Below are 23,707 nucleotides of genomic sequence, written 5' to 3' on the forward strand. Positions count from 1 at the left end.
TAAAATCAGCCTTATGATTGGTGCTTACAAGGCTGATTTTACCTGTCAGGTAACCTGTGTTTTCTTCAATGTACCTGTTACACGGAAGAAGTCTCTTGGAGAAGAGACGAAACCTTTCAAAAATGAAGAACCCGTCCAAAGGACCTACTCAACTCTTTTTTATCTATTATTATTATTATTATTATTATTATTATTATTATTATTATTATTATTATTATTATTATTAAAGTAGTAGTTTTAATAGCAGTCGTATTGTTATCATGCGGAACTTTTTTTCTCCCGCGGAACCAAACTTCAGTCGCAGTTCTTTCCGGGACTATTTACAACCGGACCAAGTGTGCGGAAATGTGTGCTTTGCTAACTGAGGTCAACTAGAAGTAAGTTTCTTTAGCCATTTCCAGGAATTTAAACAAATATATTCCATCATTGTTGCACTATCGAGCTACTGGTGCCAGCTTGTTACTGTTCACTGACTCTTGTTGTGCATTCTGACGCGTTTTTAGCTCCGCTGCCCTCACACAGCGTCCTCCCTCACCGGGTCGGTGCAGCGACCCTTTTCGGCCCCTCAGAGGAAAACGGTGACCCAGCTGTCTGTCAGTTCTCGGCCATGGCGAAGAAGAAGCGCCTCCGTCTCATCGCAGAGATGGCTCGGAAGATCCGAGCGTACCGGGAGCTGAAGTCCCGGCCGAGGGAGTCGCAGAAGTACTCCCTGGACTACGAGACCATGAGGCGGCCTCTCACCGGGAAGATGCTGCCCGCGCTGGCCTGGCAGGACGTCCGCCGGGAGAGCCGCCTCTTCTCCCTGCTGGCCGGCATGCGGATGTTCGGAGTGGGCCGCATGTTCACCCGCAAGTCCTGGCTGGAGGAGCACCCAGAGCCCAGCTACTGGCAGGTCACCAGGGTCAAGGTGGACTACACAGCCGAGGTGAGCACACTTAAAGCTGCTCTGCATTATAGCCCACAGCCGCACACATTCATTCACTGATATGCAGAACAGTAGGTAACATTGGGTTAAACGCCTTGCCCAGGGGCACGTCGGTATTTGTGACAGGAGGAAGCTGGAATTGAACCTTTCCGATTGCAAGACCCTAACCATTGAGCCACAGTTGACACAAATGAGGCTAAAATGCTGCTTTGGGTGACTGTGGCTTGATGGGTTGAGTAGTCGTATGGCAATCAGAAGGTTGTGGGTTCGATTCCAGCTTTCCCTTGCCACATGTCGATGTGCTCGTGGGCAAGGCACTTAACCCCAGCTCTACCCTAGTGGTTAGAGCTGTGCGCCTGCACTTGCGCTCTGAGAAGGATGCAAGTACCTGGTTCGATCCCCAGGGTCCCTGAGCAAGACCCTTAACCCCAGAACGCTTCCCGGGTGCCACACATGGCAGCCCACTGCTCCCCAAGGGTGATGGGTTAAAAGCAGAGAACAAATTTCGTTGTAATGTAATGTATGTTTCAATGACAATAAAGATGATATTACTATTACTATTTTCATTAACACATGCAAGGTAATAACCCCCACTAAAGATTGACCGATTCCGTTTTTTTAAGGCAGGTACAGATTATTCTAACATCAGTCTAACGATACCCGAGATATGCTGCCGATTTTTATTTATTTGATTTATTTTTTGGGCTGATTCTTGTGGCCAATATTGGTTTTTTTTTCTCCGTTTACATGATAAAAATTACACGATAACAACAAATGTTACACACGTCTCAAAACTTGATTTTTAAACCAGCGAATATAAATAATGGACTTCTGACCGCAGTTTGAAAGTTGCACAGAAAGGGGAAAAAAAAAAGAAACATGCAGCACGACTCTTATGGCAGCGCTTTGTGTTGTCACAGCGAGAAAAGAGCTTCTTTAGTTATTTCAGCGTGGAGGAGAAGAAAAACACTGACCACCACTGCAGTGTATGGACTTTATTTTATGGAAATTTAGATGCTGTAGGTGTAGTGATTGATAATAACTTTTAGGTGGATGCATAATTCTCCATGGGAACAAACGCACACCGCAGTGGCAGCTCTTCAGCTGGCGATCAGACGCGGGTTTTTTAGATACAGACACACACACTGCTGTTTCTCACAGTGAGACAGAGACAGACTTCCACAGGCCAGATACAGCTAAAGTAGATGGTTAAAACATCAAAAGTTGAAATCGTACCCTTGTTCTTGGCGCCCAGTCTTACCACATTACCAGCCACTCTCTACCAGGGATGGAGTGGCAATATATGTGCTTTACGTGATCTCAAGGCATGGCAGCTGATTATGTTGACGGATCTGTGTATCGGCCGACAGATACAGGGAAAAAAACGCAAATATCGGACAAAGATTTGGCCGGCCGATTTATCAGTCGACCTCTAATCCCCACCTTTAAGCATCACAGGTTCTGTGATGCTGTGGGCCACGTTTCTTTTCCAAGGACTTCTCTAACTTTGTTAGAGTGCAGAGGAACACGAAGTCTTTTAGAAACCAAGAGATTTCAAATAAAGACTCTGGATGGTCTGGAGTCCCTCCCATTTTAATGCTACAACCATGGATACGGCTAAGTGCCGTCCAGAGCGCTCTCATCACAGTCGTATCGTCCAGTTCAGTCTTGTAATTGCTAAGAGCTGCTTAGGACTCAATATTTTCTCTAATAACATCTTTTGGGCGTTGCGCATTTACATTTTACATAGTAGTTGCATATTTGGCCTGCTGGACGGACTTTTACCTGCCCTTAATGCCCACTCCCGGTGTTTATAATTACCGACTGACAGAGTAAAGCTCAGGGAGAGCGGTGGGGGTTTAGAATAAGAAAGAATGCAGGTTAATGGTAATTGTAATATCATCAGGAATAGGATAACAACTACACGTATCTTGTGCAAAGTGCAGGTTGGTTATGTTGCAGAAAGCATTGGCAGCTGGGGGTGCCGGCCGTTGTGCCAGTGGGGATTGTGTCAGCACTATAATTTCTCATTACCATCCACTTTTTTTCCCCCCCTGCAAAAGAAGATCAAGCTGTTTTAAAAGCTTTGTCCACTTCTTTGCCAGGAGCTCCAATACATTTTTCCACGTCTGCATGTGTGGACCCAAAGGAAGACGTATGCATATGGAGAAAAGGCTTTGCTTCAGAACGGGCAGGATGCTTACCTTAGCCTTTACAGAGCACTTCTTATTGCCCAGCTGGTTCTGATGGCCACCTGAGAGTCTCCTACACTGGTGAAGTTTGTATTTCACCAATGCTCGGTTTATCGTAGAGCAAACTGAGGCATTATGGAGTAATACGTGAAACAGCAATAAAGCTCAACTTTGTTCTCCCCTAAAATCGATAACATTGGTCTCTGCTCAGGCCAACCTCTCGTAGATATAGGCTAATCCTTTGTATCGCGGCCACTAAGTGAGTGCTGGGTTTGCAGATTAATGTGGCAAACCTATTTACAAATCATTAGAATACATGTTTTTTTTGTTTTTTGGTTTTTTAAACACCCAACTGAGAACTGAATAGTCTGTTTTCTTTGCTTTGCTAGAACATGGATCATGGCAGAGCATGGGGAATCCTCACCTATAAAGGTAAAGTTTAGACTCTGTTGAACTTTATCTGGTTTATTAGGATCCCGTGCAGCATGATATCAGTATACCGAAAGTAGAATATTAAAAATCCTGACCTCTTCCCAAATCAAATGTACCTCTTAGGCAAACAGGAAAGTGAGGTGAAGGAGATGGAGAAGGTGATGTACCACGACTGGCGCCTGATTCCCAGAGACATGGAGCAGCAGTTCAGGGACTTCCAGCCCCTCCCGGAGCCCCCGGTGCGCTACGTCCCCTACCCACCCCTGCTGCGCGCCATGCTGCTGGCACAGCGGGGGAGAGCCGGGGGCCGCGCAGCCACAGAGGAGCCGGCCTTGCCTCTGAAGAGGGACGTGGTGTTCAACAAAGACTATTTCCGCAGACAGGAACAAGAGAGTCAGAGGAAAGAAGGGACGGCGGTGTGAAGCAGAATGCGTTCGTTAGGGATTCATTTGCTGCGTCCTGGACTCAAATGAGGTTTTCTTTTTATCTGATATACAACTGTGTGTCTGTGTGATGTGCTAAATATTAAAAGTGGGATCCAATTGGCTCATTTAGTGATTTTTTTTTTTTTTTTTGTGTGTGTGTGTGTCTTCATTTGCACAAAGAAAACATGTACGGCTGTGTTGAGTTTGGGTAAAATCCTTTTTTTAATACAGTTGGTGTAGAACCTAATTTAAACCTAATCCCTGACACTTCATTTCTGCTTTGCCGCACAGATTGAGTTCATTTAAACTTGGTTTTATATAAACTGAATCAAGGGTGTCCAAAGTGTGGCCTGAGGTGTGTTTACGGCCCATGAGAAGATTAATTTATGTCACTATCTTTCCAGAATAGTAGACGTTTCGCCCACCAGCAAAGTCAGTTTGTGCAGAGGAACAATTTGCTTTAGGGCCAGAGTTTTTCCGACCAATTAAAGTTTTGAAATGAAAAAAAAAAAAATTTCAGGACTACACAAAGTAATTTTCTTTTATCGACCACAAACATCTACTTTAATCAGAAACATATTTCCATGTTCTGTTCTGATAGCTGAGAATAACGACAAAAAAATATCTACATTTAAAAAAAAAAAAAAAGCTAAGATATCTACCCAAAAGGTTTAGGACATTAAATACATTCCTTTTAATAAGGAATGTAAAGTACAACGTTGAGTGCTTGTTCATATTTAATCATATAGGATGTTTTAAAGGATGAGAAGAATAGAATAACTAGAATATTTTTAAGTAATAGTCTATATAGTCGAGCTAACTTAGAAATTTCGTTGACAAATTGAAATGTGACGCAGTAAATGTGCAAGATACATTCAAAGTTGGGTCTGGAAAAAGATCAAAAAGCATTTTTGACATCTACTTTTGATGCGTGGTGATTTTATTTATTTATTTTAATTCAGTGTATTTCTGAATTATTCAAAGTTTGTCCTGTGTACCATGAGTATGGCAGTTCCTTGTAATACATAATCAAACTACACTCCAATCTTTAGAGCTTTTCAGTTCTAAAGCTCCAATGATAATATGCTCTATTAACCCAAAGATGCTTTTGAATTTTAAACCTTTCCCAGGAGTCAGGGTTTTGTGGGCACAGTTGCTTTTCGTGTTGTGAGAGTTTTATGTTCAGAATACAAACTAAAAAAAATAAATAAAACACTGGTGGAAAAGATGACCATGATGGAGTTATGATTTGCTCATTCTCATGCTTTCAGCCAACTGTGGCGCCCAGAGGAAACTTTGAGTCAAAAGTAATTTTTAAAGGCTTTAGTCAATATACACAGTATTTATGCTCAAGGCAGAGATAAAAACAAACACCATGCCTCTTGATTGTCATTGATTTTAAAAGATATTTTGGGACACGTTCTATCAGCTTCATTTGATAAACTTCTGTTCATGTGTTTCCTCTGAGTTTATTACTGTTAAACTCTTTATTACTCTACAGTTGATGGGATTACAAAAACCTGGGTTGAAATCCAGATTAGGGATGAGCATTCAACGTACTGTTTATCGCCATCGTGAGAGATTTGTTATCAAGTAAAACCGCACAGAATTGTGATTTTTACTATTGGTATATTCTCCCCTGTTAGTTCAAAGAGCGCATCGATAAATATTTATACATTTTAAAATATGATTACAAGCTATTAAAGTTACTGGTTGCTGGGTAGCAATGAAAGTGCAAGTAAATGTATATCATATGGTATTTATGGCAAAAATGATAAAAGAGATAAAAAGTAACTAAATTAAATTAATTAGTGTTCTCTGGTAAATGATGGAGGTATGACTGTGTGCATCGCCGTACAAAAAAAACACAAATACAAAGCTGTTTAAAAAGTTACCTTTTATTAATTACACTAATACTACTTTCAGACATACTATTTATTGACGTTCTCTTGGAACCAACAGTGGAACAAGAGTAAAAAAGTAACAATTCCTAATATACTTTTAGGTTTGGGAGTTTGCAGACATTGTCAATTAGTTTATCCACATCATGATACATCACAATTGTTATCACAAACAGACTTTTCCCAAAAACAATAAACAATATGACCATGGACCATCTCTATCTAGATTTAATCATTTGTATAGAATTAAGATTTAGATAGCCTTTATCTGCTGTCTGATACATATATTTAAAATATCAAATAACAATAAATTGTAATAAGCTGTGGCTATATATATATATATATATATATATATATATATATATATATATATATATATATATATATATATAATTATTTTAATTCCAGACCACAGTCTATCTTGATTTTTCTTTGCTCACTCCATTGATTTTATTTGTTTATTTTGTTATTGTAGGGTAAGATCTGAGATCTGACAATGTTTAATTAAAGCCTATAAATATGAATTATTGTTCTTCTCGTATTATAACTTTTATAAAGTTAACTTGCTTAAGGAGCTCAAATCAAGACGTTTAATATTCTTGAGACATTATTACGACAGTTGCCCGTTTTCATTGTGAAGAGCAGCAGATGGCTGGATGTTTGTGAATCATCTAATTAATAACTCCAAACCTTTTCATTGTGGTTTAGCCAGCCAGGGGCTCTCGGACAGCATCTGTCACAGGGTTCCCCCAAAGCTAGAAACAGACCTAGAAATGTGTACTTGCTGGCATGGCCTGCTTTGGATAGGCTGGTCTGCCTATTAAATTATATAACGCTTTGCCATACCGCCCTGGCGCTCCTTTGAGGCATTCCTTAGCAACGTGACGTAGCGGGCTCTCCCTCTTCCATCCTCCCAGCCTAGGTCTCAGTCAGTCAGTTCACTCCGCCGTGCATCGACGATGATCTGCCTGCTTCTCTCCATCTTCGCCCACGTCTTCCAGTCAGGTTGGTGGTGTGTGTGTTCGCCGCGAGCTGAGCTGCAGCTGAGTTTCACTGCTGTAGTTTCCAGGAGGAGATGCCGGGGAGCCGAGACGGTTAGCCGAGAGGTAGCAGTTATCCCGGGTACAGCGGCGCGTGACCAAGCTCTCTAAACTTGAGCTGGGGCATTGCGGTGGCCTGGACCGTGAAACATGACCGAAACAAACCCAGACTGCTGAACTACTGCCAGCCAACGCGCGCTCTCGGCTCCCGCTGCGCGCCGCGTGCTCCCCGTTGTCAGAAAAGTTGATTCATCATCCTATTATAGGCTCAGGGGCTCGCGCGCTGCTTTACTGGGACGACCTGTGCTCGCGCGCAGTCTACTGAGACAGGGCTGCCGCGATGACGCCGACAAAAAGGTCCCGGCGAGATGTGCGGGAGCTGGGAGGTCAGGCGCCCAAACAGGCTCGGAGTGATGAAGGCGGTGAGAGGCTTGCTGTGGCGCGGAGGTTTAGATCTGGGCGCGTGGGGCTGACGCTTTACGTGACGTGAAGGTGCAGCCTTTAGGGCTCCCGGTGCAGGGGGCTTCCTTATACACACAACGACCTCGCGGAACAGCTTGCAGAGGAGCCTCCACGCGCGGAGATGCTGGGATTGCGCGCGGATTTCATCAATGCGTGGAGTTTTAAATTGTGGATGTCAGCATTTTTCTGAGTGTCCGCTAGGTGGCGATGCTGATTGAAAAATGAAAATTACGCATGCTTTTTTTTACTAAGTTAAAAGGATGTTTTTTTTTTTTGTTTTTTTTGTCTGCTCCGTTTACTGTATTATGAATGTGCACGCAACCACTTTGCCTTCAGGAATCCTAGAATTAGTTGACACAGTCCTCTCCTATATCATTTCTTCATAGACATCTTCAGTAAAAAAAAAAAAAAAAGAAAAAAAAAAAGCTTTTATTCAAAGGGCACAGCTTGAAATCAGAGTCGCCTTCAGCTCTGCAAAAAGGAAACTAGAATTAAGTGAAATTTTCTTGAAATCAGTGTATTTTTCCTTGATTAGAGCAGGTAAATAAGTCTATTTGCCAATGGAATACGATTTTTGCACTTAAAATAGGAACCATTCATCTCCATCATCTTATTTCAAGTGCAGGATATCTAATTATCTTATTTTAGGGGTAAAAAACACTCCATTCCATTGGCAAATAGTCTTATTTAGCTCCTCAAATCAAAGAAAAATATACTAATTTCAAGAAATTTTTACTTACTTTTAGTTCCCTTTTTGCAGTGAGTGAGCTGCAGAGAATCACGGTTCAGGCTTCAAACTTCAGATTGTCTTCCATAAGTAAGCGAGTGCAGAAATGGCATAAATGATAGAAACATTCTGTATTAGAAAATGTACCTCTAACAATAATTGCTCGCTTTTCGACACATAACTGAACAAATAAATATAAATACTACTAATAAATAATAATACTCCAAAGAGTAGCGGGTATGTATCAAACAAGGATGTGAATGAATGTAAAGATGGGCATCACTACTACAGGATAGGCCAAAATAAAAAACAGGCAGCAATCCTTTTTCTTTGATAATCTAACCGCATCTCATTTCCCTATTAAGCAACAACAGAGGCTTGTTCTATTTAAATGTGGTGAAATTATTCCTTTAGGATTTATGCAAAAAAAACATCCAACTGCGTCCAGTTCGGGGATGCTAGTTCGAGTACGACCCTTTTTAGTCTTATGTCTAGTTTGCCAGTGACGCTTTAAGTGTGAAGCTGAATTCCTTCATCCCATTGCAGGCTGGACGGGGGTGAACGAGCGCACCTTCATCGCCGTGAAGCCCGACGGCGTGCAGCGGAGGCTGCTGGGAGAAATAGTGCGTCGTTTCGAGAAGAGAGGCTTCAAACTTGTGGCCGTTAAACTTGTTAAGGTACTCACATGCGTGGCGTGGGGTCAGCCCAGTTGGGTCAGAGACACAGTCGGCCGCATTAACTCGCTTGTGTTGTTCGCATGTGCCCACCAGGCGTCCGAGGAGCTTCTCAGGGAGCACTACTGGCAGCTGAGGAACAAGCCCTTCTACAGCACGCTGATAAGATACATGAGCTCTGGACCAGTTGTTGCAATGGTAATCCCCCCCACCCACCCAACGCCATTAAGAGAGTTTCAGCCCTGATTAATATTTTGATGTAAAAGTCAAAGTTTCTCTGCAGCCCTTTGATGCGTTTTTTTGTTTTGTTCCCTTGGGGGGTTGTTTTCTGCAGGTGTGGCAGGGTTTGGACGTTGTGAAGACCGCTCGCAAGATGCTGGGCGAGACCAACCCTGCCGACTCGCTGCCAGGCACCATCCGCGGGGATTTCTGTGTGGAAGTGGGCAAGTGAGTCGGCCCGTTAGCTTACAAGCTGTGGATCTGATCCCGATCTTGGACACGTGCAACCAGTATTTTAGCAGCGCTAACGTTCAGCTCGGTATCAAATGTCACGTATGCACTCAAAACGCTAAATATTGTAAGTTTTTTTTCATTTATTACGGCAAACATAACCTATACATACAAGCTTAGATACTGTTACGTCCACCAGGCTCGTTTGGTGGGATAACATTACAAGGAGACCACACAAGGATTTTCTGCTTAAATTAAAACTGAATTTTATTAAATTATACTAAAGAAATAAAATCCCAAAGAGAGAATACCTAAAATAAGAAACCATGACTAACCAGAAATAAGCAAATGCAAAACAAACCTAACAAAACCCAACCATAAGACAAGCTCCAAACCAAACCAAATGGGGCTCTGAGGAGGGAGAGCAGGAAGAGAGCCTCTCCTCTGCTGCAAGCATAGCAGCTTTAAAGCAGCAGAGCACTAATCAGGGAAATGCATCCCACCTGCAGAAGGCCTGTCTCTCAAACAGACAAGGAAAATACGGCCAGGACTGACTGCAGCCGTAACACCTCCCCCCTTAAAACAGAGGATCCTACCTAGGACCTCTGTAACCATTTTCCTTGTTATGTTTGGTCCATCACTATCTGAAATCAAAGAAGGAGCAGCAAAAGGAGTCACTAGAAGGAGCTGAACTATTGAAACAAAACTAGATGTGTTGTTGAAAAACCAATTAACCTGATGTAAAAAAAATAAAATAAAAACACCCATTAAGACAAAACACAAATGACTTAGACAATGGCAACATGTGACCCAAAAAGGGAGCACAACAGTCAAATGGATTATTACACAAAGTTACCACACAATACCACAAGTGGCAACTAATAATCCAAACATACTAAGAACTGTTGACCCCACAACACAAATGGTCTCACACACACCAAGTGGTTTAAAACCCACAAGTTACCACGTCAACAAGTCACACAAGTGACCAACAAAATGTGGAGAGTCACACCAACAAAAAGGATCACCATCAGCATGGTCCACCGCCACACTCAAAAGTTACTGCTTCAGACAGCCAGCAACACAAGATGTGATCCAACCACAAGTAGCTAACCGCTCCACAACACCAAAGGTCACAATACAAACACAAGAGAGACACTTAAGACAGACATCTCAGAAAACAGGTTTATACACAACATATCTCACAGCTTCAAAATCAATTTACAGTGTTCAGCTACTATACGGATCTGCTCCTTTTGTTTGTTTTTCAGTAGCTTTACAGTTGGGGAAGACAAAAAAAAAACCACAGTATCCATTTGTTGAATAAAATAATCCAATTTACAAAACTAGTCAGAAAATACCAAACACTGTAACCAAACACTGTCAGGAAGTGCATGAGTGGTACAAACAGATGGCAAGTCTCCATTTTCCTACACTTAACTAAGAGACCAGAACCCTGCCTAACCTTAGCCTAGTCTTCAGGCCTTCCTCCAAGAGCCAAGGCACTTGAAGCACCAAGATACCGCTGGCAGCAAATCCTTCCAGGTCGAAAACCTCTCAGGCAGCAAACCACGGCGGTGCCCTCAGCCCAGAGTCCAGCCCAAAAATAACAAACTAAAATAATAAACAGGGTCGTCTAAAATGGAGTTGCCAAAACCACCAACACCAGACAGCACTTACCTAATAAAACAAAGACTTCTCTCTCCCTCCTCAAACAAAAGTGCCAATATCCTCATGGACCTCCAACCACAAAAATAGAACAGGAAAAGACAAAGTCAGGGGCATGTAACTGCAACCTGAACACGAAAATGAGCCCAATTAAGCACAATTGGTCCACCTAAATTTGGACGAGCCCCCACAAATGTTACGTCCACCAGGCTCGTTTGGTGGGATAACATTACAAGGAGACCACACAAGGATTTTCTGCTTAAATTAAAACTGAATTTTATTAAATTATACTAAAGAAATAAAATCCCAAAGAGAGAATACCTAAAATAAGAAACCATGACTAACCAGAAATAAGCAAATGCAAAACAAACCTAACAAAACCCAACCATAAGACAAGCTCCAAACCAAACCAAATGGGGCTCTGAGGAGGGAGAGCAGGAAGAGAGCCTCTCCTCTGCTGCAAGCATAGCAGCTTTAAAGCAGCAGAGCACTAATCAGGGAAATGCATCCCACCTGCAGAAAGCCTGTCTCTCAAACAGACAAGGAAAATACGGCCAGGACTGACTGCAGCCGTAACACCTCCCCCCTTAAAACAGAGGATCCTACCTAGGACCTCTGTAACCATTTTCCTTGTTATGTTTGGTCCATCACTATCTGAAATCAAAGAAGGAGCAGCAAAAGGAGTCACTAGAAGGAGCTGAACTATTGAAACAAAACTAGATGTGTTGTTGAAAAACCAATTAACCTGATGTAAAAAAAATAAAATAAAAACACCCATTAAGACAAAACACAAATGACTTAGACAATGGCAACATGTGACCCAAAAAGGGAGCACAACAGTCAAATGGATTATTACACAAAGTTACCACACAATACCACAAGTGGCAACTAATAATCCAAACATACTAAGAACTGTTGACCCCACAACACAAATGGTCTCACACACACCAAGTGGTTTAAAACCCACAAGTTACCACGTCAACAAGTCACACAAGTGACCAACAAAATGTGGAGAGTCACACCAACAAAAAGGATCACCATCAGCATGGTCCACCGCCACACTCAAAAGTTACTGCTTCAGACAGCCAGCAACACAAGATGTGATCCAACCACAAGTAGCTAACCGCTCCACAACACCAAAGGTCACAATACAAACACAAGAGAGACACTTAAGACAGACATCTCAGAAAACAGGTTTATACACAACATATCTCACAGCTTCAAAATCAATTTACAGTGTTCAGCTACTATACGGATCTGCTCCTTTTGTTTGTTTTTCAGTAGCTTTACAGTTGGGGAAGACAAAAAAAAAAACCACAGTATCCATTTGTTGAATAAAATAATCCAATTTACAAAACTAGTCAGAAAATACCAAACACTGTAACCAAACACTGTCAGGAAGTGCATGAGTGGTACAAACAGATGGCAAGTCTCCATTTTCCTACACTTAACTAAGAGACCAGAACCCTGCCTAACCTTAGCCTAGTCTTCAGGCCTTCCTCCAAGAGCCAAGGCACTTGAAGCACCAAGATACCGCTGGCAGCAAATCCTTCCAGGTCGAAAACCTCTCAGGCAGCAAACCACGGCGGTGCCCTCAGCCCAGAGTCCAGCCCAAAAATAACAAACTAAAATAATAAACAGGGTCGTCTAAAATGGAGTTGCCAAAACCACCAACACCAGACAGCACTTACCTAATAAAACAAAGACTTCTCTCTCCCTCCTCAAACAAAAGTGCCAATATCCTCATGGACCTCCAACCACAAAAATAGAACAGGAAAAGACAAAGTCAGGGGCATGTAACTGCAACCTGAACACGAAAATGAGCCCAATTAAGCACAATTGGTCCACCTAAATTTGGACGAGCCCCCACAAATGTTACGTCCACCAGGCTCGTTTGGTGGGATAACATTACAAGGAGACCACACAAGGATTTTCTGCTTAAATTAAAACTGAATTTTATTAAATTATACTAAAGAAATAAAATCCCAAAGAGAGAATACCTAAAATAAGAAACCATGACTAACCAGAAATAAGCAAATGCAAAACAAACCTAACAAAACCCAACCATAAGACAAGCTCCAAACCAAACCAAATGGGGCTCTGAGGAGGGAGAGCAGGAAGAGAGCCTCTCCTCTGCTGCAAGCATAGCAGCTTTAAAGCAGCAGAGCACTAATCAGGGAAATGCATCCCACCTGCAGAAGGCCTGTCTCTCAAACAGACAAGGAAAATACGGCCAGGACTGACTGCAGCCGTAACACCTCCCCCCTTAAAACAGAGGATCCTACCTAGGACCTCTGTAACCATTTTCCTTGTTATGTTTGGTCCATCACTATCTGAAATCAAAGAAGGAGCAGCAAAAGGAGTCACTAGAAGGAGCTGAACTATTGAAACAAAACTAGATGTGTTGTTGAAAAACCAATTAACCTGATGTAAAAAAAATAAAATAAAAACACCCATTAAGACAAAACACAAATGACTTAGACAATGGCAACATGTGACCCAAAAAGGGAGCACAACAGTCAAATGGATTATTACACAAAGTTACCACACAATACCACAAGTGGCAACTAATAATCCAAACATACTAAGAACTGTTGACCCCACAACACAAATGGTCTCACACACACCAAGTGGTTTAAAACCCACAAGTTACCACGTCAACAAGTCACACAAGTGACCAACAAAATGTGGAGAGTCACACCAACAAAAAGGATCACCATCAGCATGGTCCACCGCCACACTCAAAAGTTACTGCTTCAGACAGCCAGCAACACAAGATGTGATCCAACCACAAGTAGCTAACCGCTCCACAACACCAAAGGTCACAATACAAACACAAGAGAGACACTTAAGACAGACATCTCAGAAAACAGGTTTATACACAACATATCTCACAGCTTCAAAATCAATTTACAGTGTTCAGCTACTATACGGATCTGCTCCTTTTGTTTGTTTTTCAGTAGCTTTACAGTTGGGGAAGACAAAAAAAAAACCACAGTATCCATTTGTTGAATAAAATAATCCAATTTACAAAACTAGTCAGAAAATACCAAACACTGTAACCAAACACTGTCAGGAAGTGCATGAGTGGTACAAACAGATGGCAAGTCTCCATTTTCCTACACTTAACTAAGAGACCAGAACCCTGCCTAACCTTAGCCTAGTCTTCAGGCCTTCCTCCAAGAGCCAAGGCACTTGAAGCACCAAGATACCGCTGGCAGCAAATCCTTCCAGGTCGAAAACCTCTCAGGCAGCAAACCACGGCGGTGCCCTCAGCCCAGAGTCCAGCCCAAAAATAACAAACTAAAATAATAAACAGGGTCGTCTAAAATGGAGTTGCCAAAACCACCAACACCAGACAGCACTTACCTAATAAAACAAAGACTTCTCTCTCCCTCCTCAAACAAAAGTGCCAATATCCTCATGGACCTCCAACCACAAAAATAGAACAGGAAAAGACAAAGTCAGGGGCATGTAACTGCAACCTGAACACGAAAATGAGCCCAATTAAGCACAATTGGTCCACCTAAATTTGGACGAGCCCCCACAAATGTTACGTCCACCAGGCTCGTTTGGTGGGATAACATTACAAGGAGACCACACAAGGATTTTCTGCTTAAATTAAAACTGAATTTTATTAAATTATACTAAAGAAATAAAATCCCAAAGAGAGAATACCTAAAATAAGAAACCATGACTAACCAGAAATAAGCAAATGCAAAACAAACCTAACAAAACCCAACCATAAGACAAGCTCCAAACCAAACCAAATGGGGCTCTGAGGAGGGAGAGCAGGAAGAGAGCCTCTCCTCTGCTGCAAGCATAGCAGCTTTAAAGCAGCAGAGCACTAATCAGGGAAATGCATCCCACCTGCAGAAGGCCTGTCTCTCAAACCGACAAGGAAAATACGGCCAGGACTGACTGCAGCCGTAACAGATACACACGTGTAGCTTCACGGATGTTTGGTGACGTAAAAGGCAGCTGTGCCTCGCCCACATGCTCCTTGCAGCCGGCATCAGCCTTCTGACCTTATTCTAGCTGCATATCTGACCCCTAAGCATCGATCAATAACACACGGTTGAGGTTTTGACGTTAGACTGCTTTATCCAATCCTACACCAGTTTTTTTGTATATTTGGGAGTATTGTACCCAAATCGTCACCCTCAGAAGAAAGAAAACCGCTTAAGGTTGTTCAGGAATAGCCTGGGAACCGCAAGATGGTGGAAACTTGGACATGAATTGTGTCTTCCAACAGGACAATCAGTTCATATATGCAGGGGTGTCAAACATACGGCCCGCGGGCCGGATCCGGCCCTGTGGCTAAATGCATTATCACTATTAAAAAAAAAAAAACAGTGTCCTGTCTGGCAATGTGGCAATAAGAATTGTTGTCTTAATGCCAAAAAGAGCTCATCAGATTTGATTTTCACAAGTGGAGCAGTACTGCTTTAGCCATAGTGCTCCGCTTGATTTATGAATGTGAATAGTTTTATTATGATTCATGTGGGGAATATCTCAAATGATATGGACACTACAATGGAAAAGTAGGAGAGGAAAGGAAGAACAAGAAGAAAAAAAAAACAAAAGGTGAAAGAAAGAGGAGATAAAAGGAAGAGAATGATAAAACAATTATTGAAAAAAAAACATGTACTTCGTTTAATTGAAAATATGCAGTTCCTATATTGTCCACGAGGGGCGCTGTTAATTAGCAGATTAAGCTTCAGGTGTGGAAAAATTTAAATCATTTCTTAATTTTTATCTGTTTGATGTATTTTGTCATGCAGGACAGTGTTTTTAAGTTCCAAAAAATGTGAATAAATGTTTTTCAACATTGTATAATCACTGTGATCAGTTCTTATGCATAATGCACAAGTAAATGTTTAACTGAGTGAAAGTATTGTTGAAATTGCACATACTTTTCTTAAAAACGCTGAGGTTATTCATAACATATTTTGTAAAAGTGAAATTAATTTAATACAAAAAGTTCTATTTAATCTTGCAATGAGTTTACTCATGTGGCCCTCTTGAGATCAGATTAAGCTGAATGCGGCCCTCAACCAAAATGAGTTTGACACCCCTGATATACATATAAAGAAAATCTGGACTTCCAAGCCTACGATAAGTGTATGTAAAGTTGTGACTTTAACTGTAGCCAGGGAAAAAAATGTGGTTGTGAGGAGAAGACGATCAGCTGTGGCAGCAGGAGCTTTGTCTCGCTTCATGTGTTCTGATGCGTGACGTAAGCTTGGGTCGCAGCGTCTGCACGCTTTAAACGGGATGTCTGGTTGATCAGTGGGGCGTGTTGACTCGCGGTGATGGATAAAATCTCCCAACATGAAGCCATTTTTACATAAATAATTACAGAAACAGCCAAGATGGTAAAAGCCAATTAACAAGAAACGCATCTCTGCAGAGACATACATCTATACCTGGTCGTTCTGGGTTGGGACAGAAATGTTTTTTTTTTTTTATTATTCTTAATATTTTTCAGTCTCAAAGGCTGGAATTATTTGCTATTATATCAGTTCCAGATAAGCAACAATGCTCGGCAAATGCAAACTCACAATAAAATTGATTTGACATGCTTTCATTTGCCTGATTCGAGCATTTTCCTTATCAGTCTTTTGGTTGTTGAGTTAATTAATATTTATAATGAATAAAAACTGATCCACTGTTTGGTCTCAATGAAAATTTTCAATCCAGGCTGAACTTGCATGACGTCTAAGATGCCAAACAGGACCAAAAATGCTTTTTCAAGCAAAACAAAGTCGCTAAAATTCAAATAGACAATCTGCATTCAGCCTAAGATGCTCCATTCCTTATTTGAGAAGCCCAGAGTTTGAACAGAGCCAACGTAACGCAATCCAGGTGCAACTAAAGATGAGAAATAAACCGATGCCCGACTCCAAAAAAAAACTGTTTTACTATTTGTTAGAATCCACAGATAACGAGACCAGACTTCTGTGTAAGGTTATTACATCCCCAGATGTGATTTTAAAAAAAAGGCAGCGAAAATTCATCTAGAAGTTTGAGTCTAAATATGTGTGAAGTTTTAGAGAGGAAAATGTGTAGGGACCCTGGTTAAATGTAAGATATTAAACCTAAAAACAAAGTGCTGTAGTAACCATTAATACTATTTGGTTACACTTTATTTTAAGGGGTCTACGTAAGACTGACATTACACTGTCATAAAAATGACATAACACCTGTTATGAACATAAATGACTCTATGAATGTTTAGGACTGTTGTCATTAATTGTCATTTGGTAAATTATGACACTATTAAAGCAAAGTTGACATTGTTTAAAATGTCTTTGTTATGAAAACTTGATATTAACAGAGACAAGGTTAAATTTAGGGCCTGAGTTGGGATTAGGTTAAGTTAAGGGCTTGTCATAACAAAGACATTTTAAACAATGTCAACTTTGCTTTAATAGTGTCATAATTTACCGAATGACAATTAATGACAACAGTCCTAAACATTTATAATGAGTCATTTATGTTCATAACAGGTGTTATGTCATGTTTATGACAGTGTAATGTCAGTCTTATGTAGACCCCTTCAAATAAAGTGTTACCTACTATTTAATATTTAATGAACCCTTAACCCTTAAAGGCTTTTTTTCAGTTCCTCCATTGTGAGGGAATATAGTTTTTTTTTTTTTTTTTGTTAAAGTCATTGACTGATTTAAAAAAAAAAGGAGAACTATTTGAATATTTACACTTTGATGATTTCTGAACGCTCTTTTTAATGTGGTGTGGGGAAAGTGACCAAAGCTCTGTTTTCAGGAACGTGATCCACGGCAGCGACTCGGTGGAGAACGCCCAGAAAGAAATCGCTCTCTGGTTCCGTCAGAGTGAGCTCCACCGCTGGGAGAGCAGCACCAAGACCTGGATCTACTGACGCTTTACGCACCTTCTGCAGCTTTCATTTAAAGCGTCAAACCTCAGTTAACTTCTAGCCTGTTTAGCTTCAGTAGTTTGTGGCTAAGTAGCAAAGAAAGGCCGTCTCTGCCTTGCCGCTTTCTCTCGTTGGTTTACATTTTTTGCTCAAAGTAAAGTTAGATAATCTTAACAAAAGCAAAGGTGCACTAAATAAATGGGTTTTGTTAGGACCAGTTATGAATGTTTTTAGCTTTTAAACTATAAGTTTGACTTGCTGCAATAAGAAACTCTGGAATTATGAAGGTAATTGTGACTCAATGATGAGATTTTTGATTTTTAAAAAAATCACAAACAGTTTCTGTCTCCAGTTATAGTAGTAAATACACTAAATCCTCCCAAAGTGAGGTTGGCTGACACTTGAAAACACGGCCTTGTTCCATTTCCTGTTTTCCAGTAACTTCAAACGTCCTCTATGGGTGTAAAAATGATCATGTGGAAGTACTTGAATGTAAAGTTTCCAGCTTTTCAACAGCATCAGACTCTTTACTATTGCTTTTGTATTTTTTATACCAGGCTCAGCTTACAGCTTGAGATGAAACTGCATTAAATGTAGCAAACATATGTATTAAACTTGTACAAAAAAAAAAAGTCGAAAGACGAAAACATTTGTGATCTGTGCTTTGTTGCTTTGTTGCATGTTCCTTAAACATAAAGCAAAAAAAAAAAAAACTGCACACACTCCGGCGTTCGGCACACGAATATGTTTTAATATTTAATGCACAGATAGAGATCAACGCACGAGTTTCCATACTGAACGAAGAGGATGGGCTTCAGTGCGTCTGGACATTTACAGTTATCCCTGTACATAAAGTAACAACATGCCACTGTTTTCCTGCTTCGTACCAAAGCACCTGATCAACAGCCAATCAGAGAGAGAGAGAGATTGTTTAGGACCCGAAGGATGGAGACATTAAGCTTGGGCCGGTCTGAGAGGATGTGGACACGGTCTGGCCTTTCCTTTGCTTTACACTGCTGCGGCTGCGCCTCCCTTTTACAGGGTTTTCCTCGTTGAGCATGAATGCAACACGCTTCCTTGAATAAATATTTCCAACCCTTAAACTTTTCCAGATTTTGTCACGTTACAACCACAAACTTCAATGGATTTGATGCCAAATGTGTGGCGTACGTCTGTCTTCATCCTCCCCCGTACTCTGATGCTCCTTAATAAAATCTCATGCAGCCAAATGCCACTTAATCAGTAAACAATGGCCACAGTGAGACATGGTGGTGGCAGCGTCATGCTGTGGGGATGCTTTTCTTCAGCAGCGGACGAGGAACCTGATCAGACACATGAGGAATGAAAGGCTATATGGTTGTCAAAAATGTTTCCTAATTAAAAAAATCTCAAAGATTTGCATTAGTATTTAACCCCCTTTTACCCGAAACCATTTTAATTATTACCTTATCACATGAAATCCCAGTAAATTACATTTATGGTTGTAATATGACAAGATGTAGACAAGTTGAAGGAGTATGAATAGACTTTCAAGGCTCTGCATGTACTTAAATGGAACCTAGATAGTTTATAAATCATTTCAATGGTGGGAAAAAAAATACAATTTCCCAACTTGTTCAACATCATTCGGACCAACAGGTTCCTTTAACTCTTATCTTCTCTGTTTTTTTTTTTTTGTTGGGAAAATACAACCTGATCTACCATCACGTTGCTCTATCTGCTGATCTCGTTTTTTTTTTTTTTTTTGTTTTTAGACGCAAGTTTCCATGGATGACGAACTTAACGGCAAAAAGATCAGGAGCAACTGTGGGCCTGATGCAGCCGAGGTTCAGTATAGGAGGAGATAACGTGTGCTTAGAGGGTGAGTATCTGATGGTTACAGAGGAGGGAGGTAGTTGCAAGGCTTATGATGATGGTTACAATGCCCTGTGTGGGACAGACACAGGATGGCAAGCAGATAACTAGGTCAAAGGAGGTACTTACAAGGCATTAAAGTTAAAAGGTGATGGGACGGGGGGGATTTAATGCGCAGCTTGGAGGGTTTATTATCTCAGAGCCAGAAGGGAACTTTTACATGACCAGGGGATAATTACAAAGTTTAAGTTGCTGGAAGCTTCCGGGGGTGGGGAGAGGGGGGGTCTTCAAAGAGACGTTGGGGTATATGGTTAAAGTAGATTTAGGCGTCACTCAGGCACGTAGGACACCTGCCAGACGATGATGTGGCTTCGCTCAGCTTTGCTCAAAGCGGGTTTCATCTGCGAAGCGCCACCGCTGCTGTCTCCTTCCTCCGTCTCGTCGTCCTCTCCGTCCCCTGCAGGGGAGGGGGGGGGGGAAATAAATAAAAAACGGACAAAGTCAGGGTCAATAATGCCACGCTTCATCATAGTGAGACATCTCTGTCCATCAGAACCTGGTCATTCATTCAGTAAACACACACAACACCTTTGTTTGGATTAACAAACATTTGATAGAAACGTGACGGTGTAGCTGTGAAGAATTCGTTTTATTTTGGATTTTTGAAAAAAATATATATTTGTACAGTCATGTAAGATGATGATGCATTTTAACCATTTTGTCTCTAAAGATTATTACAACTAAAAATGTAGATAAAAGATGTTAGCTGGGGGAGGGAAGGTTTGTCAAGCGTCGCCGCTCACCGATGCGGAAGTCGATGTAGCCCTCTCCTCCGCTCAACACCAACACGTTCTGAACGCTCTGCGCCTCCGTCTCTGTGGGCGCGGTGGAGCCCTGACCTTCAGACGGACTGTCCAGAACGCTGCCGTTTAAAGTGGCCAAAACATTACCTGTAAAAAAACATATATATATATAGAAAATAGCCATTTGGAAAAGATAAATCACCGCTGTATTTTAAAAAAAATGTTAGAGCTGAATTCTCCTGCAATTAATGGCTTATAAACGTCTTGATCTCCAGGTTTAAAGTATTTATAAGAATTAGCTGTTCTTTCAAGCTTTAAATTTCCTGTGCAAATGACATTTAGACAGGCATATTAAGCATCTTTTAAACCCAAAGAAATCCCAAATTGAGCTTTAAAATATTATGACTTGTAATATGTTCTCCCCCAGCTCCATGTGGAGCACCACAAGGCTCCATTCTGGGCACTGTTGGGTTTTCATTATGTGCACTCATAAATTTGGAACATGAATAGCATTAATCCATCCATTTTCTAACATGTCCTTCCCTCATGGGGTGGTGAGGAGTGCTGGTGCCTATCTCCAGCATTTCAATGGACGAGAGGCGGGGTACACCCTGGACAGGTAGACAGTCTGTCGCAAGGCAACACAGAAACAAACAACCATTCACACACACTCACACCCAAGGAGAATTTAGAAAGACCAATTAACCTAACAGTTTTTGGACTGTGGGAGGAAGCCGGAGTACCCAGAGAGAACCCACGCATGCACAGGGAGAACAAGCAAACTCCATGCAGAAAGACCCGGGGAAAGGGTTGGACTCGAACCCAGGATCTTCTTGGCAACAGTGCTACTCACTGCGCCACTGTGCAGCTCTAAATAGCATTAATGATCCAATAAAATAAGAATAATGCCAAAGTAAAAAAAAAAAAAAAAAAAAAAAAAAAAATATATATATATATATATATATATATATATATATATATATATATATATATATATATATATATATATATAAGAAGCAGCTTCTCATCTTTTTATAAACTGTTTCTAAATGGTGGAATATTTTAATTTGCCACACAACAGCTCAGAGATGCCAACAAAAGACAGACGATAGCAGCACAATGTCACGGTCCGTAGTTACCCGGTACGGACACGAAGAACTTGACAGCATCGCGGTGTCCGTGGAAACACAGCTGCGCTTGGGCCATGGAGCAGTAGGGGATGAAGCTGCCGGTGCTCTTCTCAGAGCCGTCGTCGCCGTACACATGGATCACGCCGCCGGAGGACGTCGGAGACACTTTATTGGCTGACGAAGCGAAAGCATATCCATCAGAAGTTAGTCGGTAAGGTTCATGAGAAAGTCCCACATGATATATAAACAAAATAACACGTTAAACCAGGGGTGTCAAACATACGGCTCGCGGGCCGGTTCCGGCCCGCTGAACAATTTAGTCCGGCCCGCTGGCTAAATGCATTATCATTATTAAAAAAAAAAAATAATATATATTTTTTTAATCCAGTGTCCTGTCTGGCAATGTGGCAATAAGAATTGTTGTCTTAATGCCAAAAAGAGCTCATCAGATTTGACTTTCACAAGTGAAGCATTACTGCTTTTGCCATAGTGCTCCGCTTGATTTATGTGAATAGTTTTATTATGATTCATGCGGGGAATATCTCAAATGATATGGACACTACAATGGGAAAGTAGGAGAGGAAAGGAAGAACAAGAAGAAAAGAAGAAAAGGTGAAAGAAAGAGGAGATTAAAGGAAGAGAATGATAAAACAATTATTGAAAAAAACATGTACTTAGTTTAATTGAAAATCTGCAGTTCCTATATTATCCACGAGGGGCGCTGTGTTTTAATCAGCAGATGGTAGCACTGAGCTTCAGATGTGGAAAATTGATTTTAAATCATTTCTTAATTTTTATCTGTTTGATGTATTTTGTCATACAGGACAGTGTTTTTAAATTCCAAAAAATGTGAATAAATGTTTTTCAACATTGTACAATCACTGTGATCAGTTCTTATGCATAATGCACAAGTAAATGTTTAACTGAGTAAAAGTATTGTTGAAATTGCACATACTTTTCTTAAAAATGCTGAGGTTATTCATAATATATTGTGTAAATGTGAAATTCATTTAATATAAAAATCAACAACAAGTCCACTTTTATTAGTTCTATTTAATCTTGTAATGAGTTAACTCGTGTGGCCCTCTTGAGATCAGATTAAGCTGTATGTGGCCCCTAAACCAAAATGAGTTTGACACCCCTGCGTTAAATCAAAGACATCGCATGCGGCATAAAACGTTACATTGACAGGACAAAAAAAATGACAAAAATGTGAAAAACTGTCATGCGAAGCAACTTATCAGTGAAATGTGATAAAAATAATAATTGAAGTCAAGTAAAAAATGACTGCACTTGTCCCATTGACCCAAAGCAATAAAAACACAAAACAAAAAACCATGTAGATATTAAGAGAATGCAGTTCAGCGGAGGTCTGAAGGACACATGAAGGTTTGACTGGGTGAGAAGCGGTCAGATCAGCACAGCAGGAGGAAGGGAGCGCTCCCACTTACCCCTCAGACCCAGGAGCTGTCCCCGGTGAAGGACCACCGCTTTGGGGAGGTGGAGCAGAAGGGGAATGGGAGACGGGAGAAAGAGGACAGCAACAGAGAAAAGTTATGACCCAGACTGGGAGAAGGAGGTGCAACCACCCTGAGAGAGAGGAGTGACAAAGGTGGGAGAAGTTGCTTGGAGAGGAGTGGAGGTGGTCAGGTGGAGAGTAATGTGGGTAAGAAATGCTGCTCTACAGGTTTTAAAGGAAAACTCTGCAGAAATACAAGCCGGTGGGAGCTTTTAGTTCAGGCAATTAACCAGTTTCTTTTTTCGTACCGCATTAAAGCCACAACTAATTTAGTAAGCAATTACCACTAGATCACTTGCATTAAATGTTACAGCCATAGAGTTCAAATTTCTACCAAAAACCCAATTTCTTCACAACTTCGAGCTGAATATTCCTGCCGCTCTGCTTTCACGTTTTGGTTTTGGTCTGGAAGCACCTACTCTCTGTCAGAGGGATGGAGATGATCACGCCGTTTCCGGTCCCCACCCAGAGACGATTCCCACCAATCAGCAGGGCCGTGATCCGCACGAACGAGAACCCCAGCTTGCCGGTACCTGCAGCGCAAAACCGCGGACGGCACGTCAAGAGAAGCCACGGCGAACGTTATTCCCCCCCCGCGAACTGA

At 41.3% G+C, this 23,707-nt stretch overlaps 3 protein-coding genes across 16 annotated transcripts in view; 2 read left to right on the forward strand and 1 right to left on the reverse strand.

The window, feature by feature from the left end:
* Positions 1-268: 268 nt before the first annotated feature.
* mrps34 (mitochondrial ribosomal protein S34) lies at positions 269-4,099 on the forward strand. Its single transcript, XM_012882266.3, has 4 exons — positions 269-377; positions 504-925; positions 3,507-3,549; positions 3,673-4,099. Exons 2-4 carry the CDS (start codon positions 608-610, stop codon positions 3,969-3,971), a joined length of 660 nt encoding a protein of 219 aa, XP_012737720.1. The 5' UTR covers positions 269-377; positions 504-607; the 3' UTR covers positions 3,972-4,099.
* Positions 4,100-6,779: 2,680 nt separating this feature from the next.
* nme3 (NME/NM23 nucleoside diphosphate kinase 3) lies at positions 6,780-18,444 on the forward strand. Of its 2 annotated transcripts, none has more exons than XM_012882270.3 (5): positions 6,780-6,880; positions 8,651-8,781; positions 8,875-8,976; positions 9,113-9,225; positions 17,686-18,444. In XM_012882270.3, exons 1-5 carry the CDS (start codon positions 6,835-6,837, stop codon positions 17,798-17,800), a joined length of 507 nt encoding a protein of 168 aa, XP_012737724.2. In that variant the 5' UTR covers positions 6,780-6,834; the 3' UTR covers positions 17,801-18,444. The 2 variants fall into 2 exon arrangements, with proteins under 2 accessions (XP_012737724.2, XP_012737723.2); XM_012882269.3 differs by lacking the exon at positions 6,780-6,880 and adding an exon at positions 7,203-7,337.
* A 1,016-nt stretch (positions 18,445-19,460) lies between these two features.
* mapk8ip3 (mitogen-activated protein kinase 8 interacting protein 3) overlaps positions 19,461-23,707 on the reverse strand; it is a 43,538-nt gene continuing 39,291 nt past the window's right edge. For 11 of the 13 annotated variants that reach the window (XM_036132197.1, XM_036132196.1, XM_036132188.1 and 8 more), the window contains 5 exons: positions 23,523-23,636; positions 23,036-23,074; positions 21,594-21,758; positions 20,455-20,601; positions 19,461-20,108 (listed from right to left, as the gene is read on the reverse strand). In XM_036132197.1, the coding sequence (XP_035988090.1) occupies positions 19,981-20,108; positions 20,455-20,601; positions 21,594-21,758; positions 23,036-23,074; positions 23,523-23,636 (593 nt within the window). In that variant the 3' untranslated portion in view covers positions 19,461-19,980. The remainder of the gene's footprint in view (positions 20,109-20,454; positions 20,602-21,593; positions 21,759-23,035; positions 23,075-23,522; positions 23,637-23,707) is intronic. The other 2 variants (XM_036132198.1, XM_036132191.1) reach the window with 1 other exon arrangement.

This window comes from Fundulus heteroclitus, unplaced genomic scaffold, assembly GCF_011125445.2.
Source record: "Fundulus heteroclitus isolate FHET01 unplaced genomic scaffold, MU-UCD_Fhet_4.1 scaffold_48, whole genome shotgun sequence".
Taxonomy (NCBI): domain Eukaryota; kingdom Metazoa; phylum Chordata; class Actinopteri; order Cyprinodontiformes; family Fundulidae; genus Fundulus; species Fundulus heteroclitus.

What these genes read in the sequence shown, in the direction of transcription:
- nme3 (XM_012882269.3), top strand. Translation starts at nt 7,256, where the DNA reads ATGACGCCGACAAAAAGGTCCCGGCGAGATGTGCGGGAGCTGGGAGGT. An exon ending in TGGCCGTTAAACTTGTTAAG is followed by an intron (nt 8,782 to 8,874) that starts GTACTCACATGC and finishes TGTGCCCACCAG; the next exon opens with GCGTCCGAGGAGCTTCTCAG. An exon ending in CTGGACCAGTTGTTGCAATG is followed by an intron (nt 8,977 to 9,112) that starts GTAATCCCCCCC and finishes TGTTTTCTGCAG; the next exon opens with GTGTGGCAGGGTTTGGACGT.
- mrps34 (XM_012882266.3), top strand. Translation starts at nt 608, where the DNA reads ATGGCGAAGAAGAAGCGCCTCCGTCTCATCGCAGAGATGGCTCGGAAG. An exon ending in AGGTGGACTACACAGCCGAG is followed by an intron (nt 926 to 3,506) that starts GTGAGCACACTT and finishes TTGCTTTGCTAG; the next exon opens with AACATGGATCATGGCAGAGC. An exon ending in GGGAATCCTCACCTATAAAG is followed by an intron (nt 3,550 to 3,672) that starts GTAAAGTTTAGA and finishes TGTACCTCTTAG; the next exon opens with GCAAACAGGAAAGTGAGGTG.